The 12,931-nt window shown below is 54.0% G+C and overlaps 2 protein-coding genes across 15 annotated transcripts in view; both read left to right on the top strand.

The window, feature by feature from the left end:
* The window catches only part of NRBP2 (nuclear receptor binding protein 2), a 64,268-nt gene extending 58,809 nt beyond the window's left edge, over nucleotides 1-5,459 (top strand). For 2 of the 10 annotated variants that reach the window (XM_073329758.2, XM_073329756.2), the window contains 4 exons: nucleotides 952-1,005; nucleotides 1,669-1,732; nucleotides 2,738-2,811; nucleotides 4,174-5,459. In XM_073329758.2, the coding sequence (XP_073185859.1) occupies nucleotides 952-1,005; nucleotides 1,669-1,732; nucleotides 2,738-2,811; nucleotides 4,174-4,242 (261 nt within the window). In that variant the 3' untranslated portion in view covers nucleotides 4,243-5,459. Of the gene's footprint in view, nucleotides 1-951; nucleotides 1,006-1,668; nucleotides 1,733-2,737; nucleotides 2,812-3,964; nucleotides 4,097-4,173 lie in introns of those variants that run through there. The other 8 variants (XM_073329760.2, XM_073329757.2, XM_073329759.2 and 5 more) reach the window with 7 other exon arrangements.
* Nucleotides 5,460-9,210: 3,751 nt separating this feature from the next.
* The window catches only part of PUF60 (poly(U) binding splicing factor 60), a 54,837-nt gene continuing 51,116 nt past the window's right edge, over nucleotides 9,211-12,931 (top strand). For 4 of the 5 annotated variants that reach the window (XM_073329754.2, XM_073329752.2, XM_073329753.2 and 1 more), the window contains exon 1: nucleotides 9,211-9,309. In XM_073329754.2, the coding sequence (XP_073185855.1) occupies nucleotides 9,283-9,309 (27 nt within the window). In that variant the 5' untranslated portion in view covers nucleotides 9,211-9,282. The remainder of the gene's footprint in view (nucleotides 9,310-12,931) is intronic. The other variant, XM_073329751.2, reaches the window with a different exon arrangement.

Raw genomic sequence — 12,931 nt, 5'->3', positions numbered from 1 at the left:
GAGTTTTAGGGCCTAAATAATTGCTGCTTTCACTAAGCGCTGGTTTCCTCCGCGCCCCAGGGGTGCTCAACCCCCTGCTCCACCCCAGGTCCTGCCCCACCCGACCCCTTCCCCCAAGCCTCCACCTCTGCCTTGCCTCTTCCTGCCTCCGCTCCACCCCTTCCCCAAACCCTGCTCTGCCCCAGGCCTTACCTAGCCCCCACCTCCAACCCTCCTCTCCCCACCCCTGGCCCTGCCCCCACTCCACCCCTTCCCCCAAGTCCCCACCCCCACCTTTTCCCATCCCCACTCTGCCCCCACCCTGCCTCTTCCCGCCCGGTTCCACGCCCTCCCCCAAGTGCGCCCCATCCCCGCTCCTCCCCCTCCTGCATGCCACGGAACAGCTGATCTGTGGCAGGCAGAAGGCGCTGGGCGGGAGGAGGAGGAGCTGGTCAGCGTGGGGCCACCGGTGGGCAGGAGGCGCTGGGGGGTGGGAACGTGGCTGCCGGTGGGTGCTAAGCACCCACTAATTTTCTCCCGTGGGTGCTCCAGGGATGCAGCACCCACGGAGTCAGCACCTATAGCTGCTTTATAACAGTCAGGAGGGGACAAATGTGCCGGTGTCTCTGTGTTGACAGATATTGTATCGTTGTTCGCCTCTCCCCTCAACCTCTGGGGACCACTGGAACTGTGGGCTCCTTGGCCAGGCCCACAACCATGACTGGGTGTGTTTGTGCAGGGCCCAGCTCAGATGGACCCTGGGCTGGCCCAGTCTGGCAGTTCCTATGGGACAGAAATGGGGGAGGGAAGGGAAAAGGTTTTAGGTGGCAGATAGGCAGCTGGGGTTGTGGGATGTAAGTCAGAGGGGGGGAGTCAAGCTGCCTGGCCAGGGATACGGCCGAGCTGAAGGAGGGGAGACTGCATGTGCCCCAGTGCTGCTCCCAGGCTGATGTTTGTCTTGGTCTCTCCTAGGTAGTGCAGATGCAGTGCAGCATGGAGATGAATGAAGAGAAGGCCCAGTGGCATGTAAGCCATGAGCCCAGCACTGGGCCAGTACCAGAGCTTGACCCTCTTGGTCTGTCCTTCCCCTTGTCCCTAGAACAAAGGTCGGTAGGACGTTTGTTACAGCAGCAGGCAGGGGTCCACGGTGTGGGGTGGTGCAGAAACAGTCCCAGCTAGTGAGTTGCAGCAGGGTGCCCCAAAGAGCTCCCTATTTTTAGGAAGACAGCTGGGCCATGGGGTGTGAGGGGAGGGAGACAGCCACACAGATCAATGTTTCACAAACAGAGATGTTTGCTTTTGGCTTTGTAGCTCTATAAATGAACCCCAGCATATAAATTCGACTAACATTCTCCTGGGGGATCCTTGGAGGGATCCTGAGCCCTTTATCCTCTGCAGGGAACTCCCAGAGCACTCGCTGCAGCCTGGAGCGAGGCTGGAGAGGGAAAGACTTGGGATTGTTGCACTGGGTGGGGTGCCTCCGACCCTACCCTTCTCCCAGTGTAATGTACCATTTTAGCCGTGATAGAGGAAAGGGCACATTCATTCCAGGCAGGGCCTTCAAAGGGCACGTCTGACTGGCTGCCCGCTCCTCCGAGCAGCCTCTGGTGCTGGCTGAGCGAGCTGCACCTTTGTTTCCTAAGGAGGAGCTGATGCTCTTTTCTAATACGCTCTCTCTTCCTGCTGCAGCTCACGCTCTTGCTAACCCTGGAGGACAAGCTGCACCGACAGTTAAGCTATGACCTGCTGCCAAGTAGGTTTATTTATAATTACCATTACCTATGATTGATCTAGTAGTCGTGCTTGAGGGCCCTGAGCAGGGTTGGGCCCCCATGGCACAAGGCCACGCTCAGACTTACAGGAGGACGAGGTCCTTACTCCAAAGAGCTCACAGTCTGTTTACAACCTGGTTTCCTTTCCTCTCTGTACTGGAAGAGGCAGATTGAACCCTGCCAGCCAGGTGTAGGGTCCTGCCCACCTGAGCCCCCAGAGCAGTGGGTGTCCAGAGCTCACAGCCTCTGGGAGCATAGTGGAATGGCCATTAGGAAGGTTCACGTTATCCTGATTAGAATTTCACCCCTGCACCCCAATACTGTGACACCTGTCAAGAGAAGGGGAAGCAGTAGGTCGTTTCTCCCCTGAGACAGCAGCCTTTTTCTGCAGCTTTAGTAAAGGAAAGTCCATGGCTGAGTGAGCTGCCCTTGCAGGGTGTGGAAGTTCCTGGCCATTCATCCTGGCTCTGCTGCAGAGCCCAGAGGTGGTTCTCTTCAGAGCACGCCCAGTCCCAGCCTAACTCATGGGGAAGACAGGAGCCCTCTGGAGGAAAGTGCAGCCATCTTTATCTAGCACCCTGCAGTCAGAGGTCTTTACCCAGCCTCACAGACAGCCAAAAAGCCCAGGGCCAGGGATCTCCCTGCACAGGGCTTGGTATCATAAAAGGCCCTTTTTGGTTTCTGAGGCGAAATGAGCCAAGAATGTCAGAAGGGCGTTCTGCTGAGATGACTACACTTTGCCTGGTTTGGGAGTGGAACCTTGCAAAGCTCATTCCACCCGGCCCTTGGCGTGAGGCCCACTCAGTGCTCACCTACATGCTCTGTCTGCCCCATAATCACATGGGCTAGTGCTCAGCCAGCCCTAGGCTCACTCCATCTATGTTCCCAAAGCCAAATGCGTCAGCAAAAGCTTCCAGCTGGGCTGTGTGCCAGGAGCAGCGCTCTCTGGAGGGAATGCGAGCTGCACGAATTTCCTTTTCTCACAGTTAACCCTGTTTCTGCAGCTGACAGTTCCAAGGGCTTGGCCTCAGAGTTGGTGCACTACGGATTCATCCATGAGGTGAGCCTCCTCCCCTCTCCTTTAGAATCTGCATGACTCCCTCGGGCAGGGATCTGCTGCCAATACATTAACACAGGGCTCTCTAATTCTCCACAACACCCTAAGCCTCAGGGGCATGAGGGCTGCCGAGGGGGCGCACCTAGGCCTGGGGAGTCCACTCACTTACTGTCCCATTTAAAGAAGCTTTTTCTGATGACTGTGGCCAGGGTCAGACAGGGCCAGTTTATGGCTGCATGATGAACCCACTGCTTTTTACCATGGTGCCATTCTTTGCCTATCTGCTTCGCTCAGGCCTGGCCCCAGGCTGCTGCAATGACAGGAGTAGCCATACTGTCATGGCACAAGTCACACACTGAGTGGGACCAAATTTAAAAATGATTCTGAAGTATGAAACCAGAAAAGCTGCCTAGATCAAAGAGCCCAGATGAGACTCTCTGCCACCTCCTGCCTCCCCCAGAGAAGCATCCAAGCCTGCTGCTGCCCCAAAAAGCAGTCACTGGCCTACACTGCAGCTTTCTACCTGGCCAGAAGATGGAATTAGTTCCCGCACCACCAAACTTGTGCACAGCACATTTCTCTTCAGTGGCCCCAGAGCTAGGAAGGGTCCAGCTAGTTCAGCAGTCCAGAGCCAGGGGAATGCAGATGCTTCGAGTAGCAGAGCATCCTGGAGGAAGCCTGGCTAGGAGGAAGCGGACACACTTATTTTTGCCAAAAAACGGTGTCGCGTTTTGGCCATGAGTTGGGAATTTGGAAACCGTAAGTGAAGTCTGGGAGAATTCCTCAAGCTGAATCCTGACCCTACCCGAGCAGTTAGTCAGCTCCTTTGGCAAACAGCTTTCACTGCCGGGCACTTACAAGATGATGCATTTATACTTCGTTCCTGGACGGCCTCTTAAGCACATGGACCATATAGCACAGAGGTCATCTGCCAAAATGAACAGGGAAGACTTGGGAGAGAACAAGAGTCCCCGCCGATAGAGCATTTCTGGAAAATACATGGCTCCTGGTACAATCTGTTGATTCCAAAGTCAAACAATTTTCTGTTAAGAAGCAGAGAGAAATGTCTTTCACAAGCTGGAGATTTTGTGGGTGTCGAGGTGTGTGTGACCCTCCGCGGCAGGGAAATTAACCAACCCTTCCTTCGCTTGGGTAGGAGAATGTTACTATGCGGCTCCTGGCAAACTGATGACCCCTCTACAGCATCAGCTGCTCTGCCTATCTGACCTTTGCCTCTCTGGATCTCCACAGCCCTGCTCTTCTCCTTGCTAACACAGAGACATGAGAGGTGATGGTGAGGGTTAGACGTGGGGAGTGCTCTCAGCTACACCAAGCCTAATTAACCTGCTGATTCCTTTCTCCTAGGATGACTGTGAAATGCTGGCCAACTTCCTAGAAAATGCTTTCCATAAGCACCGGTCTCCTCCCTTGTGAGTCACCCCGATGAGTTCTGGGCAGACAGGTGCCCCCCAAAGGAGGATGGGAACTGTCCCAGGCCAGAAGGGGCTCTTGATCAGACTTTCTGCTGCAGAGGTGACCTCGCCATTTGTTCCTGTCTGTATCTCTACTGTCCATCTGGCCTGTGATTCAGAAAGACAATGGCAAGAAGAGAAAGAACCAGCAAACATGAGGCATTAGACATGCGTCATTGTTACCAGGAACCCGCCAAGAACGTGCTCTTTAGTCCCCACTTCTGAAGGAGCCAGGGCGAGCAGTGAGGTGGTTTAAGGAGTGGAGGATCATGCAGGAAGCTTCTGGCTGGCGGGTTTTTGAAGATGCAAAGCTGCTGCAAGAGCTCACAATCGGTAAATTTACCTCTGGGAGCAAGAAGCACCTTCACTGTGGGCCATCACTTCGCTTCCTCAGCTGGAAATGGTCACAGCAGGGAGTGAGTCGGGTTGGGGGGAGTGCAGGTTTGGGAGGATCTTGAGTAGTTTCTTGTCTGCCACATTCCACCCCTTTTCCAGGCCTGATTCCTCCTGCTCTGCTGGGTTCTCCCAGGGCAAAGGAGCCATTGCAATGCCTTATAAGAACTGGACTCCCTCTGCTAGGCTGAGGAGAGGACATTGTGAGCTTGACTGACATGGCATGGGAAGAAATTGCAGGAATCCAGAACCATCAGGTGGTTCATAAAATATGGAAAAACAGAAGAACCCCTGGTGCTGAGCACAGCCTCTGTCATTTCAGAGTTTGTCTCTTAGCCTTCCAAAATTTTGCTATGTCGTAGGGAAAAGCCTCGATGTCTCTTCCTTCCATTTCTCCTGTGGAATTTCCATCATTAGATGGGAGAATGGGGGCAAATATAGCTGCTGCTTTGTCAGGTTCAAGATTGGAATATTATGCAAATAGGAATTGTGTATCAAAAGCTGTGCCATGCTGCTCTGCCTGCACCTCGCTGCTCTGAGTGTACAGTTCACACTGTGCCATACGGGCCATGCTGACTTTTTTACACCGTGCCTGATTCCCTGTCTAGTACTGGCTGCGTATGCTTTGCCACGCAGTGCAGACTGTACCCTGGTGTGCTGGGCTTGCCATGCTAAGCTGCTTTGCCACGCTGTCCTGGCTGTTTAATTACGTGAGTTTTCCAAGCGCTGATATTGTGCTAACTTTGTGGACACTGACGTTTCAATAAATGGATTGAAAAGAACAAACTCCATTGCGAAACATGATGACTGAGTGACCCATTCAGAGTCGTTGTGGATTGTCTGCTCTCCCCATTACACAAAGAAGGGGTAAGGTAGCTTCCTCTATGTTCCAAGTGGCTTATCCAGAACGTCAGGTACACTGAAACGCTGAACAAATTAGATGGAGAAACTTTCTCTGGACGCTTAGTTCAGCTGGGCTTCTCACTCTTTCCACTTAAGCCAGGGCAAGTCTGGGCTTGAGTCTATGGAAATGCTGAAAGCTTTCTTTGTGCGGTGCCTACTTCATATCCCTGATGGAGCAATTAGCTTTAGTTCAGCCCCTAGGTTTTCCCCTTGGTGATTTCTTTGTATAACCAACACGTCACAGCTTGATTTCTCCAGAGATTTTTCCTCCCAATGACTTTGCTGTGCTCTGCAGTGGTGTATTTTGTTAGCTAATCTCTACACAATTCCTAGAAAGAAAAGGAGGACTTGTGGCACCTTATAGAGACTAACAAATTTATTTGAGCATAAGCTTTTGTGAGCTACAGCTCACTGCATCGGACGCATTTCCTAGAGTACATGATGCATGAGGCAAGGATGATCTGAGGTTGAGGAATGAAGCTCCACACCCTGAAAGAGCTCCAGCTGGTAAAACAAAACACAGCAGTCTGTCTGCTCAGCACCAAGGATTGTTGTGATTTTTTCCTCAACACGCTCCCCTGCTCCAAAATATTTTTTCCTGGCAGAAGAACTCACTAAAAAAATACAGTGCAAACAACCCAAAGGGCTTGTAATCGATATCTTGGGTACTTATATGGCCTCCATCAGCCCAATATCTGAGCGCCTCACACTCTTTAAAGACAACGCTATGTGATCCACCTCTTGAGCCTGTATCTCATTCTGTAAGTGTGAAAAGGCACATGCCCAAAAGGGATAGCTTCCAACTCTGCACTGAGAATATGAGAACTGAGTCCCAGCCTACGGATCAGTTAGGTCTGCCAATCTTTTGCACCTGCTGTTAGACACCAACATGCTTTCCAGTTGTGGCACCGTACCAGAGTCCACAAGACTATAGCAGGGGTCAAAAAAGAATTAATTAATTATAGGGGGATAGGTCCATCGATGGCTATTAGCCAGGATGGGCAGGGATGGTGTCCCTAGCTGCTGTTTGCCAGAAGCTGTGAATGGGCGACAGGGGATGGATCACTTGGTGATTCCCTGTTCTGTTCATTCCCTCTGGGGCACCTGGCATTGGCCGCTGTTGGGAGCCAGGACACTGGGCTGGATGGACCTTTGGTCTGACCCAGTGTGGCCGTTCTTATGTTCATGCATGAGATGCTGAGCTGGTTGGTCTCTTCAAAATTAAAAGACAAATCTGAATTTTGATTTTACTTCTACCATTTTGCCACAATTAATTGCCACCCAACCTCTTCTGCAAAAATAGATTTTGGGTAGATTTGTAGATTATAAAGTCAGATGGGCCCACTGTGATCATACAGCCCAGCGGCTCCCAAACTGTGAGCTGCAGCACACAGTCCCAGGTGCTCCGCCATCATGGGCAGAGCATCAGTGTGGGGTGGGGGAGGGGGCGAGCAGCAACACCAGGTGCTTTGTGCATCCAGGTCAGTTTCTCCACGTGGGCTGAGTAAGGGGAGAGTGGAAGAACAGCTCCTGATGCCTCACAGCACAGCCCATGTGTGGAAACGGACCTGGACGCACAGAGCACCTGGCGTCGCCGCTCACCTGCCCTCAGCCTTGTAACCCACAGGTGGCTGGGGGTTGGGTGGGGGCGACAGAGGAATGTTCGGGGAGGGCAAGCGGCAATGCCCAGTGCTCTGCGCATCCAGGTCAGTTTCTTCAGTCTCCAAGCTCAGGTAGGTGTAGTCCTCGGTGGCGGCAAACCACTGGGTGCTAATAGCCACAGTGACCGTGCAGGACGGGCCTGGCCTGGCCCAGCATGCGCACAGCCACAAGGAGCAGAGCCACTCTCACTGTGCCACCTAGAAGGGGTAGCTAGGGATAGTGCACAGGCGGGGGGGTAGCTCAGCACATAGCTGGGTCTCACAGCAGCAGCACCCCCTCGGACACAACCCCTCCTGGCATCCAGCCCTAGCAACCCCCTTGCCTGCATCCAACCCCTAGCTGCCCCCTGCGTGCACACAGCCCCTAGCTGCCCCCTTGCCTGCATCCAACCCCTAGCTGCCCCCTGCGTGCACACAGCCCCTAGCAACCCCCTTGCCTGCATCCAACCCCTAGCAACCCCTGCCTGCCCCCTGACCGTAGATACCCCCGTCTGCCCCCTGAGCTACCCCCTTGCCTCCACCCAGCCCCTAGCTGCCCCCTGAGCTACCCCCTGCCTGAACACAGCCTCTAGCAACCCCCTTGCCTGCATCCAACCCCTAGCTACCTCTGCCTGCACCCTGAACCTAGATACCCCCCCGCCTGCCCCCGAGGTACCCCCTTACCTCCACCCAGCCCCTAGCTGCCCTCTGCCCGCACACAGCCCCAGCTACCCCCTTGGTGGCATCCAACCCCTAGCTGCCCCATGAGCTGCCCCCTGCCTCCACCCAGCTACCTCCTGCCCACACCCTGAGCCTAGATACCCCCCTGCCTGCATCCAACCCCTAGCTGCCCCGAGTGCACACAGCCCCTAGGTGCCCCCTGAGCTGCCCCCTGCCCGCACCCTGCCCTAGATACCCCCCTGCCTGCCCCCTTGCCTGCATCCAACCCCTAGCGGCCCCCTGAGCTGCCCCCTGAGTGCACACAGCCCCTAGCTGCCCCCTGAGCTGCCCCCTGCCTGCACCCTGACCCTAGATAGCCCCCTGCCTTCCCCCTTGCCTGCATCCAACCCCTAGATACCCCGAGTGCACACAGCCCCTAGCTGCCCCCTGCCCGCACCCTGACTCTAGATACCCCCCCTGCCTGCCCCCTGAGCTGCCCCCCTGCCTGCCCCCTGACTCTAGATACCCCCCCGTCTGCCCCCCGAGCTGCCCCGAGTGCACACAGCCCCAGCTACCCCCTTGCCTGCATCCAACCCCTAGCTGCCCCCTGAGCTGCCCCCTGCCTCCACCCAGCTACCTCCTGCCCACACCCTGAGCCTAGATACCCCCCTTGCCTGCATCCAACCCCTAGCTGCCCCGAGTGCACACAGCCCCTAGGTGCCCCCTGAGCTGCCCCCTGCCCGCACCCTGCCCTAGATACCCCCTGCCTGCCCCCTTGCCTGCATCCAACCCCTAGATACCCCGAGTGCACACAGCCCCTAGCTGCCCCCTGCCCGCACCCTGACCCTAGATACCCCCCTGCCTGCCCCCTGAGCTGCCCCCCTGACTCTAGATACCCCCCCTGCCTGCCCCCTGACCCTAGATACCCCCCCGCCTGCCCCCTGAGCTGCCCCCTGACCCTAGATACCCCCCCGCCTGCCCCCTGAGCTGCCCCCTGACCCTAGATACCCCCCCGCCTGCCCCCTGAGCTGCCCCTCCAGGCGCCTCGCTGCCGCCCGGCCCTACGCCGCAGAACGCCCCACGTTCACCTCAGCGCCCGGGGCAGGCGCGGGACGTGCCCTGGCCTTGGCCCCTCTCGGGTCCCGTCCGAGCTGGGGGAGGCGGGGCTTCTCACTGGCTTTGCCCGCGCCTCCCCCGGCACAAGTGGGCGGAGCCAGCGAGCCACGCTCCGCAGCACCTCCCGTTCGGGCAGCGAGGCAGTTCTCGCGAGAGTTCCCATCTAAAGCGGCAGATGGCACGGTCCCGCGAGAGTTCCGCTCCGCGCAGGCGCTGACCGGTCGCGAGATTCCCGCCGAGGAGGAGGAGGAGGAGGAGGCGGCGGCGGGGACCAGCGCCGGCTGGAGAAGATGGCGACGACGACGAGTATCACCCTGGTGAGTGGGCCTTTCTGCGCCGGGGTGGCCGGGGACCCGCCGCCGCTGCCCTGCCGGTCTCGGCGGCGCCAGCCCGTTGGGGTCCGTGCGGCGCCGCGGGCCCGGCCCGGGGGGGGCGCAGCCTGAGGGGCCGTTTGAGCCCCCCGGGCCGGGCCCCGCAGCGCCGCCGTGGTCTCGCTCCGGCCGGGCCTGCGGCGCTCGGGCGCGAAACGGGGCGCGGAGACCAGCGCGGGCTGGGCCCCTTGGTTCGCCTTGGCTCCTGGGCCGCGGGGGGCGGCGCCGGGAACGGGCCCGGGCCCGGGGGGGAGGGGGCGGCGAGTCTCCGCGCCACGGGCTGGGGGGAGGGGGGCTCCCGCTGCCCCCGGGCTGCAGGGCCGCCGCCGTGCGAGCCGCCGTGCGGGCGGGCTCGTGGCCCCGCGGGGACGAACCCGTTTGTTCGGGCCCGAGCGCTCGCGAGCTGCGCCGCGTGCCTCAGGGTTGCGGGCAGCGGCGCTGCCGTGCCGGGGCCAGGGTCGCGGCCAGAAGTGTCCAGCCGGCCCCGGGGTCGGCAGCACCGCACAGGCCGCATTTGGCGGTAGATGAAGCCATAGCAGAAGCACAGCCTGGGGCTTTGGGTGGAGGGGGTGAAAACCGCGGCAGCGTTACTGTCTTGTCTTAAAGGCAAAGAAGGGGATTCCTGTTCCCCGCTAGAAAGAACGAGGAGGCCTTGTGGCACCTTAGAGACTAGCACATTTATTTGAGCATAAAGTGGGGTTTAGCCCACGAAAGCTGATGCTCAAATAAATTCGTTAGTCTCTAAGTTGCCACAAGGCCTCCTCGTTCTTTTTGCGGATACAGACCAACGTGGCTGCTACTCTGACGCCTGTTATTTGCATAGTGTTTCTGTCTTGAGGTCTCAATGTGAGTGACTTATTTATTATCTGAGTGTATTTTGGAGAATGGTGCCAAAATGATGGCTTGTCATTACCCTTAAAGGATTTACACACAGCCCTTTGTCCTCCATTTTGGGGCCACACACAGCCACACTTGGAAGAGGTTTAGCTTCATGTTTATCTTCAGGAGGAGGTTCTTGCCAGGTTCCTTTCCACCCCTGGCCAAAAGAGGAGTTTCAGTTTGGAGACTCCATGGTCCTCTGGAGGTTAAGTTATGGAGGTTAAGGCCATTAATGGCTATTAGCCAGGATGGGTAAGGAATGGTGTCCCTAGCCTCTGTTTGTCAGAGGGTGGAGATGGATGGCAGGAAAGAGATCACTTGATCATTCTCTGTTAGGTGTCCTAGGGGGAGTGAACTTGGCATTGGCCGCTGTTAGTAGACAGGATACTGCGCTGGATGGACCTTTGGTCTGACCCAGTCTGGTCATTCTTATATCCTTTTCTCCAGCAACTGCCGAAGATGACAAGACTACTGCCTAGTGATAATAGATAGTAGAGAAGCGTACCAGTGCAGTCATCCCTAGAGTGTACAGTAGGTCAGAGGCTCTGTGTCCGTAGAGATTGGAGCTTCTGAGGTGTGCTCTCCATTGTGAAATGTCAGGAGGAAAGCTGCAGAGTTTGTGAAATGTAAACATAGCAGGGAAGAAGTGTATGCTGTTGGGATAATTAATATGGAGGAAACTGTGCTTCCTTTTTCTGGCTCTGCTCCTGGAAAGAGAGAAGAAAAATTGGCGTCTAAATATAATTCCTAATCCATGTGGTTGCCATTTCCTTGGAGTTTTCCCTTAATTGAACTTTTTTTCTGAATTAATTTTACACTGCTGCATAAGTCTTAATTTTCTTCAATATACATGAGGTACTAAGCATCAGTATTCACCCTTTTCACTATTGTTTTCATAGTTGTCACATTGTCTGTGTCAGTATTCCACAGAGATACCTTCCCTTACATGTGGTGGCCTCTTAATTTTCTCTTTGCTGTTTAATTCACTTTCTGCAGATTCTTCATCTTGGGAGCTGAGCAGTGGTGTTCCATTCTGATTTCAATAGAACAAGGCAACATGCCTGGAACATTGGGCAACACTGGAGGCATGTGTGGCCAGATGTCCTTGGCATGTTGAGTAGTAGAGAAGTAATTAATGACTTGGTAGTTTCCAGGCAATAGTAGTTTTACTCTGCTGTTCTTCCATTTTCTGCAGGTGTTATGTGGGAGAAGAGACAAATTACTTGATTGTCTTTCCTCCTTCTGTCACCAAAAGGTGCGGCAAAGTTAGTGGCTAAGTTCTTAGTAACTTGTGCTATTTGCAAGGAGTACTGGCATGATCCTGTATATATAAGAGGAGTGAGAGAAGCAAAGATGGAAGTGTACTGCTCAGTTTTATGGTGGCTGTTTTGAGCTTTTTGTGAATAGTGAATGGCATCCAAAAGAAATTCTGAAATAAAATATTTAGAATTCTGCACCACACTGTCACTGTGAAAGTGTATGAGCTCTTCCAGCGAGACCAAAATCAAATAGAAGCCTTACATATTTGCTCTTTATTTTGCTTTCTTTTCTTTGAAGTGGACCATGATAATGGGACAAGAGCATTCTGCCAGTGCTTGGGCCATTGTCGGGGAAAGACTTCAAGGAGTCTGATAGAACTGCACCATAGGCTGTTTTGGTTGACTGAAGAACAGCTTTGGGACCATAGCAGTGCAGACCTAAATCGCTTAATTTTGAGTATGTACTAGTGGCTTTGATGCTTGACTATCATTTAGTGTGGTGTTTTTTTTTGTTTTTTTTTCTGCTCTCATTCACTCCTCAGAGCATCCCACTAGTACTGGTATTTAGTGTTTATATAGTTTTTTACATTTTTAAAGGGCTGTAGGCATGTTAATAATGTATCTCTGTAGATGTTATCTTTGCATATCCTTTATGATGGCGCTGTTCATGTTATCTTTATCTAGAGTTTACCTCTTCACATTAACACAAGACCCAGGGGCCACCCAATGAAATTAATAGGCAGCAGGTTTAAAACACACATAAGGAAGTACTTCTTCACACAGCGCACAGTAAACCTGTGGAACTTATTGCCACGAGGTGGTTTGAAGGCCAGAAATATAACTGGGTTAAAAAAGAATTAGATAAGTTAATGGGGGATCAGTCCCTCAATGGCTGTTAGCCAAGATGGTCAGGGACGCAATGCCATGATCTGGGTGTCCCTAAGCCTCTTGACTGTTAGAGCTGGGACTGGACAATAAGAGATGAATCACTTGGTAACTTGTCCTATTTTCACTCCTTCTGAAGTATCTGGTACATAACAGCTGTGAGCACAAATTAAGTGCATAATTTCATGTGTACTTTTCAGGTGTAATTGTGTGCCTGAATTTGAAAATAAAGACTTTCATGTCTGGAGCTTAACGTTTAGGTCAAGTGCCAGGAGGCTTGCATGGTTCAGACTGCTACACAGTACTAAAGTGGGACAGAGGGTCAGGTCATAGCTCCATTTTAAGCTTATCTTTGTGTGATCTGTTCTCTGAAATGCCCCTTCCTTCTGTGAATATGTATCTGGTTGTAGTTTCTGTTGCTGTCTTTGGCAGTCCATTGCATACACAAATAGTCCTCCATATGCTCAGATAAATTTGTTAGTCTCTAAGGTGCCACAAGTTCTCCTTTTCTTTTTCTATATACTTGTTTCCCCTGAACATTTGTA

The sequence above is a fragment of the Lepidochelys kempii genome, chromosome 2 (genome assembly GCF_965140285.1).
Source record: "Lepidochelys kempii isolate rLepKem1 chromosome 2, rLepKem1.hap1, whole genome shotgun sequence".
NCBI lineage: Eukaryota > Metazoa > Chordata > Testudines > Cheloniidae > Lepidochelys > Lepidochelys kempii.
The sequence above is the reverse complement of the archived record's forward strand: the minus strand, read 5'-3'. Positions and strand labels throughout refer to the sequence as shown.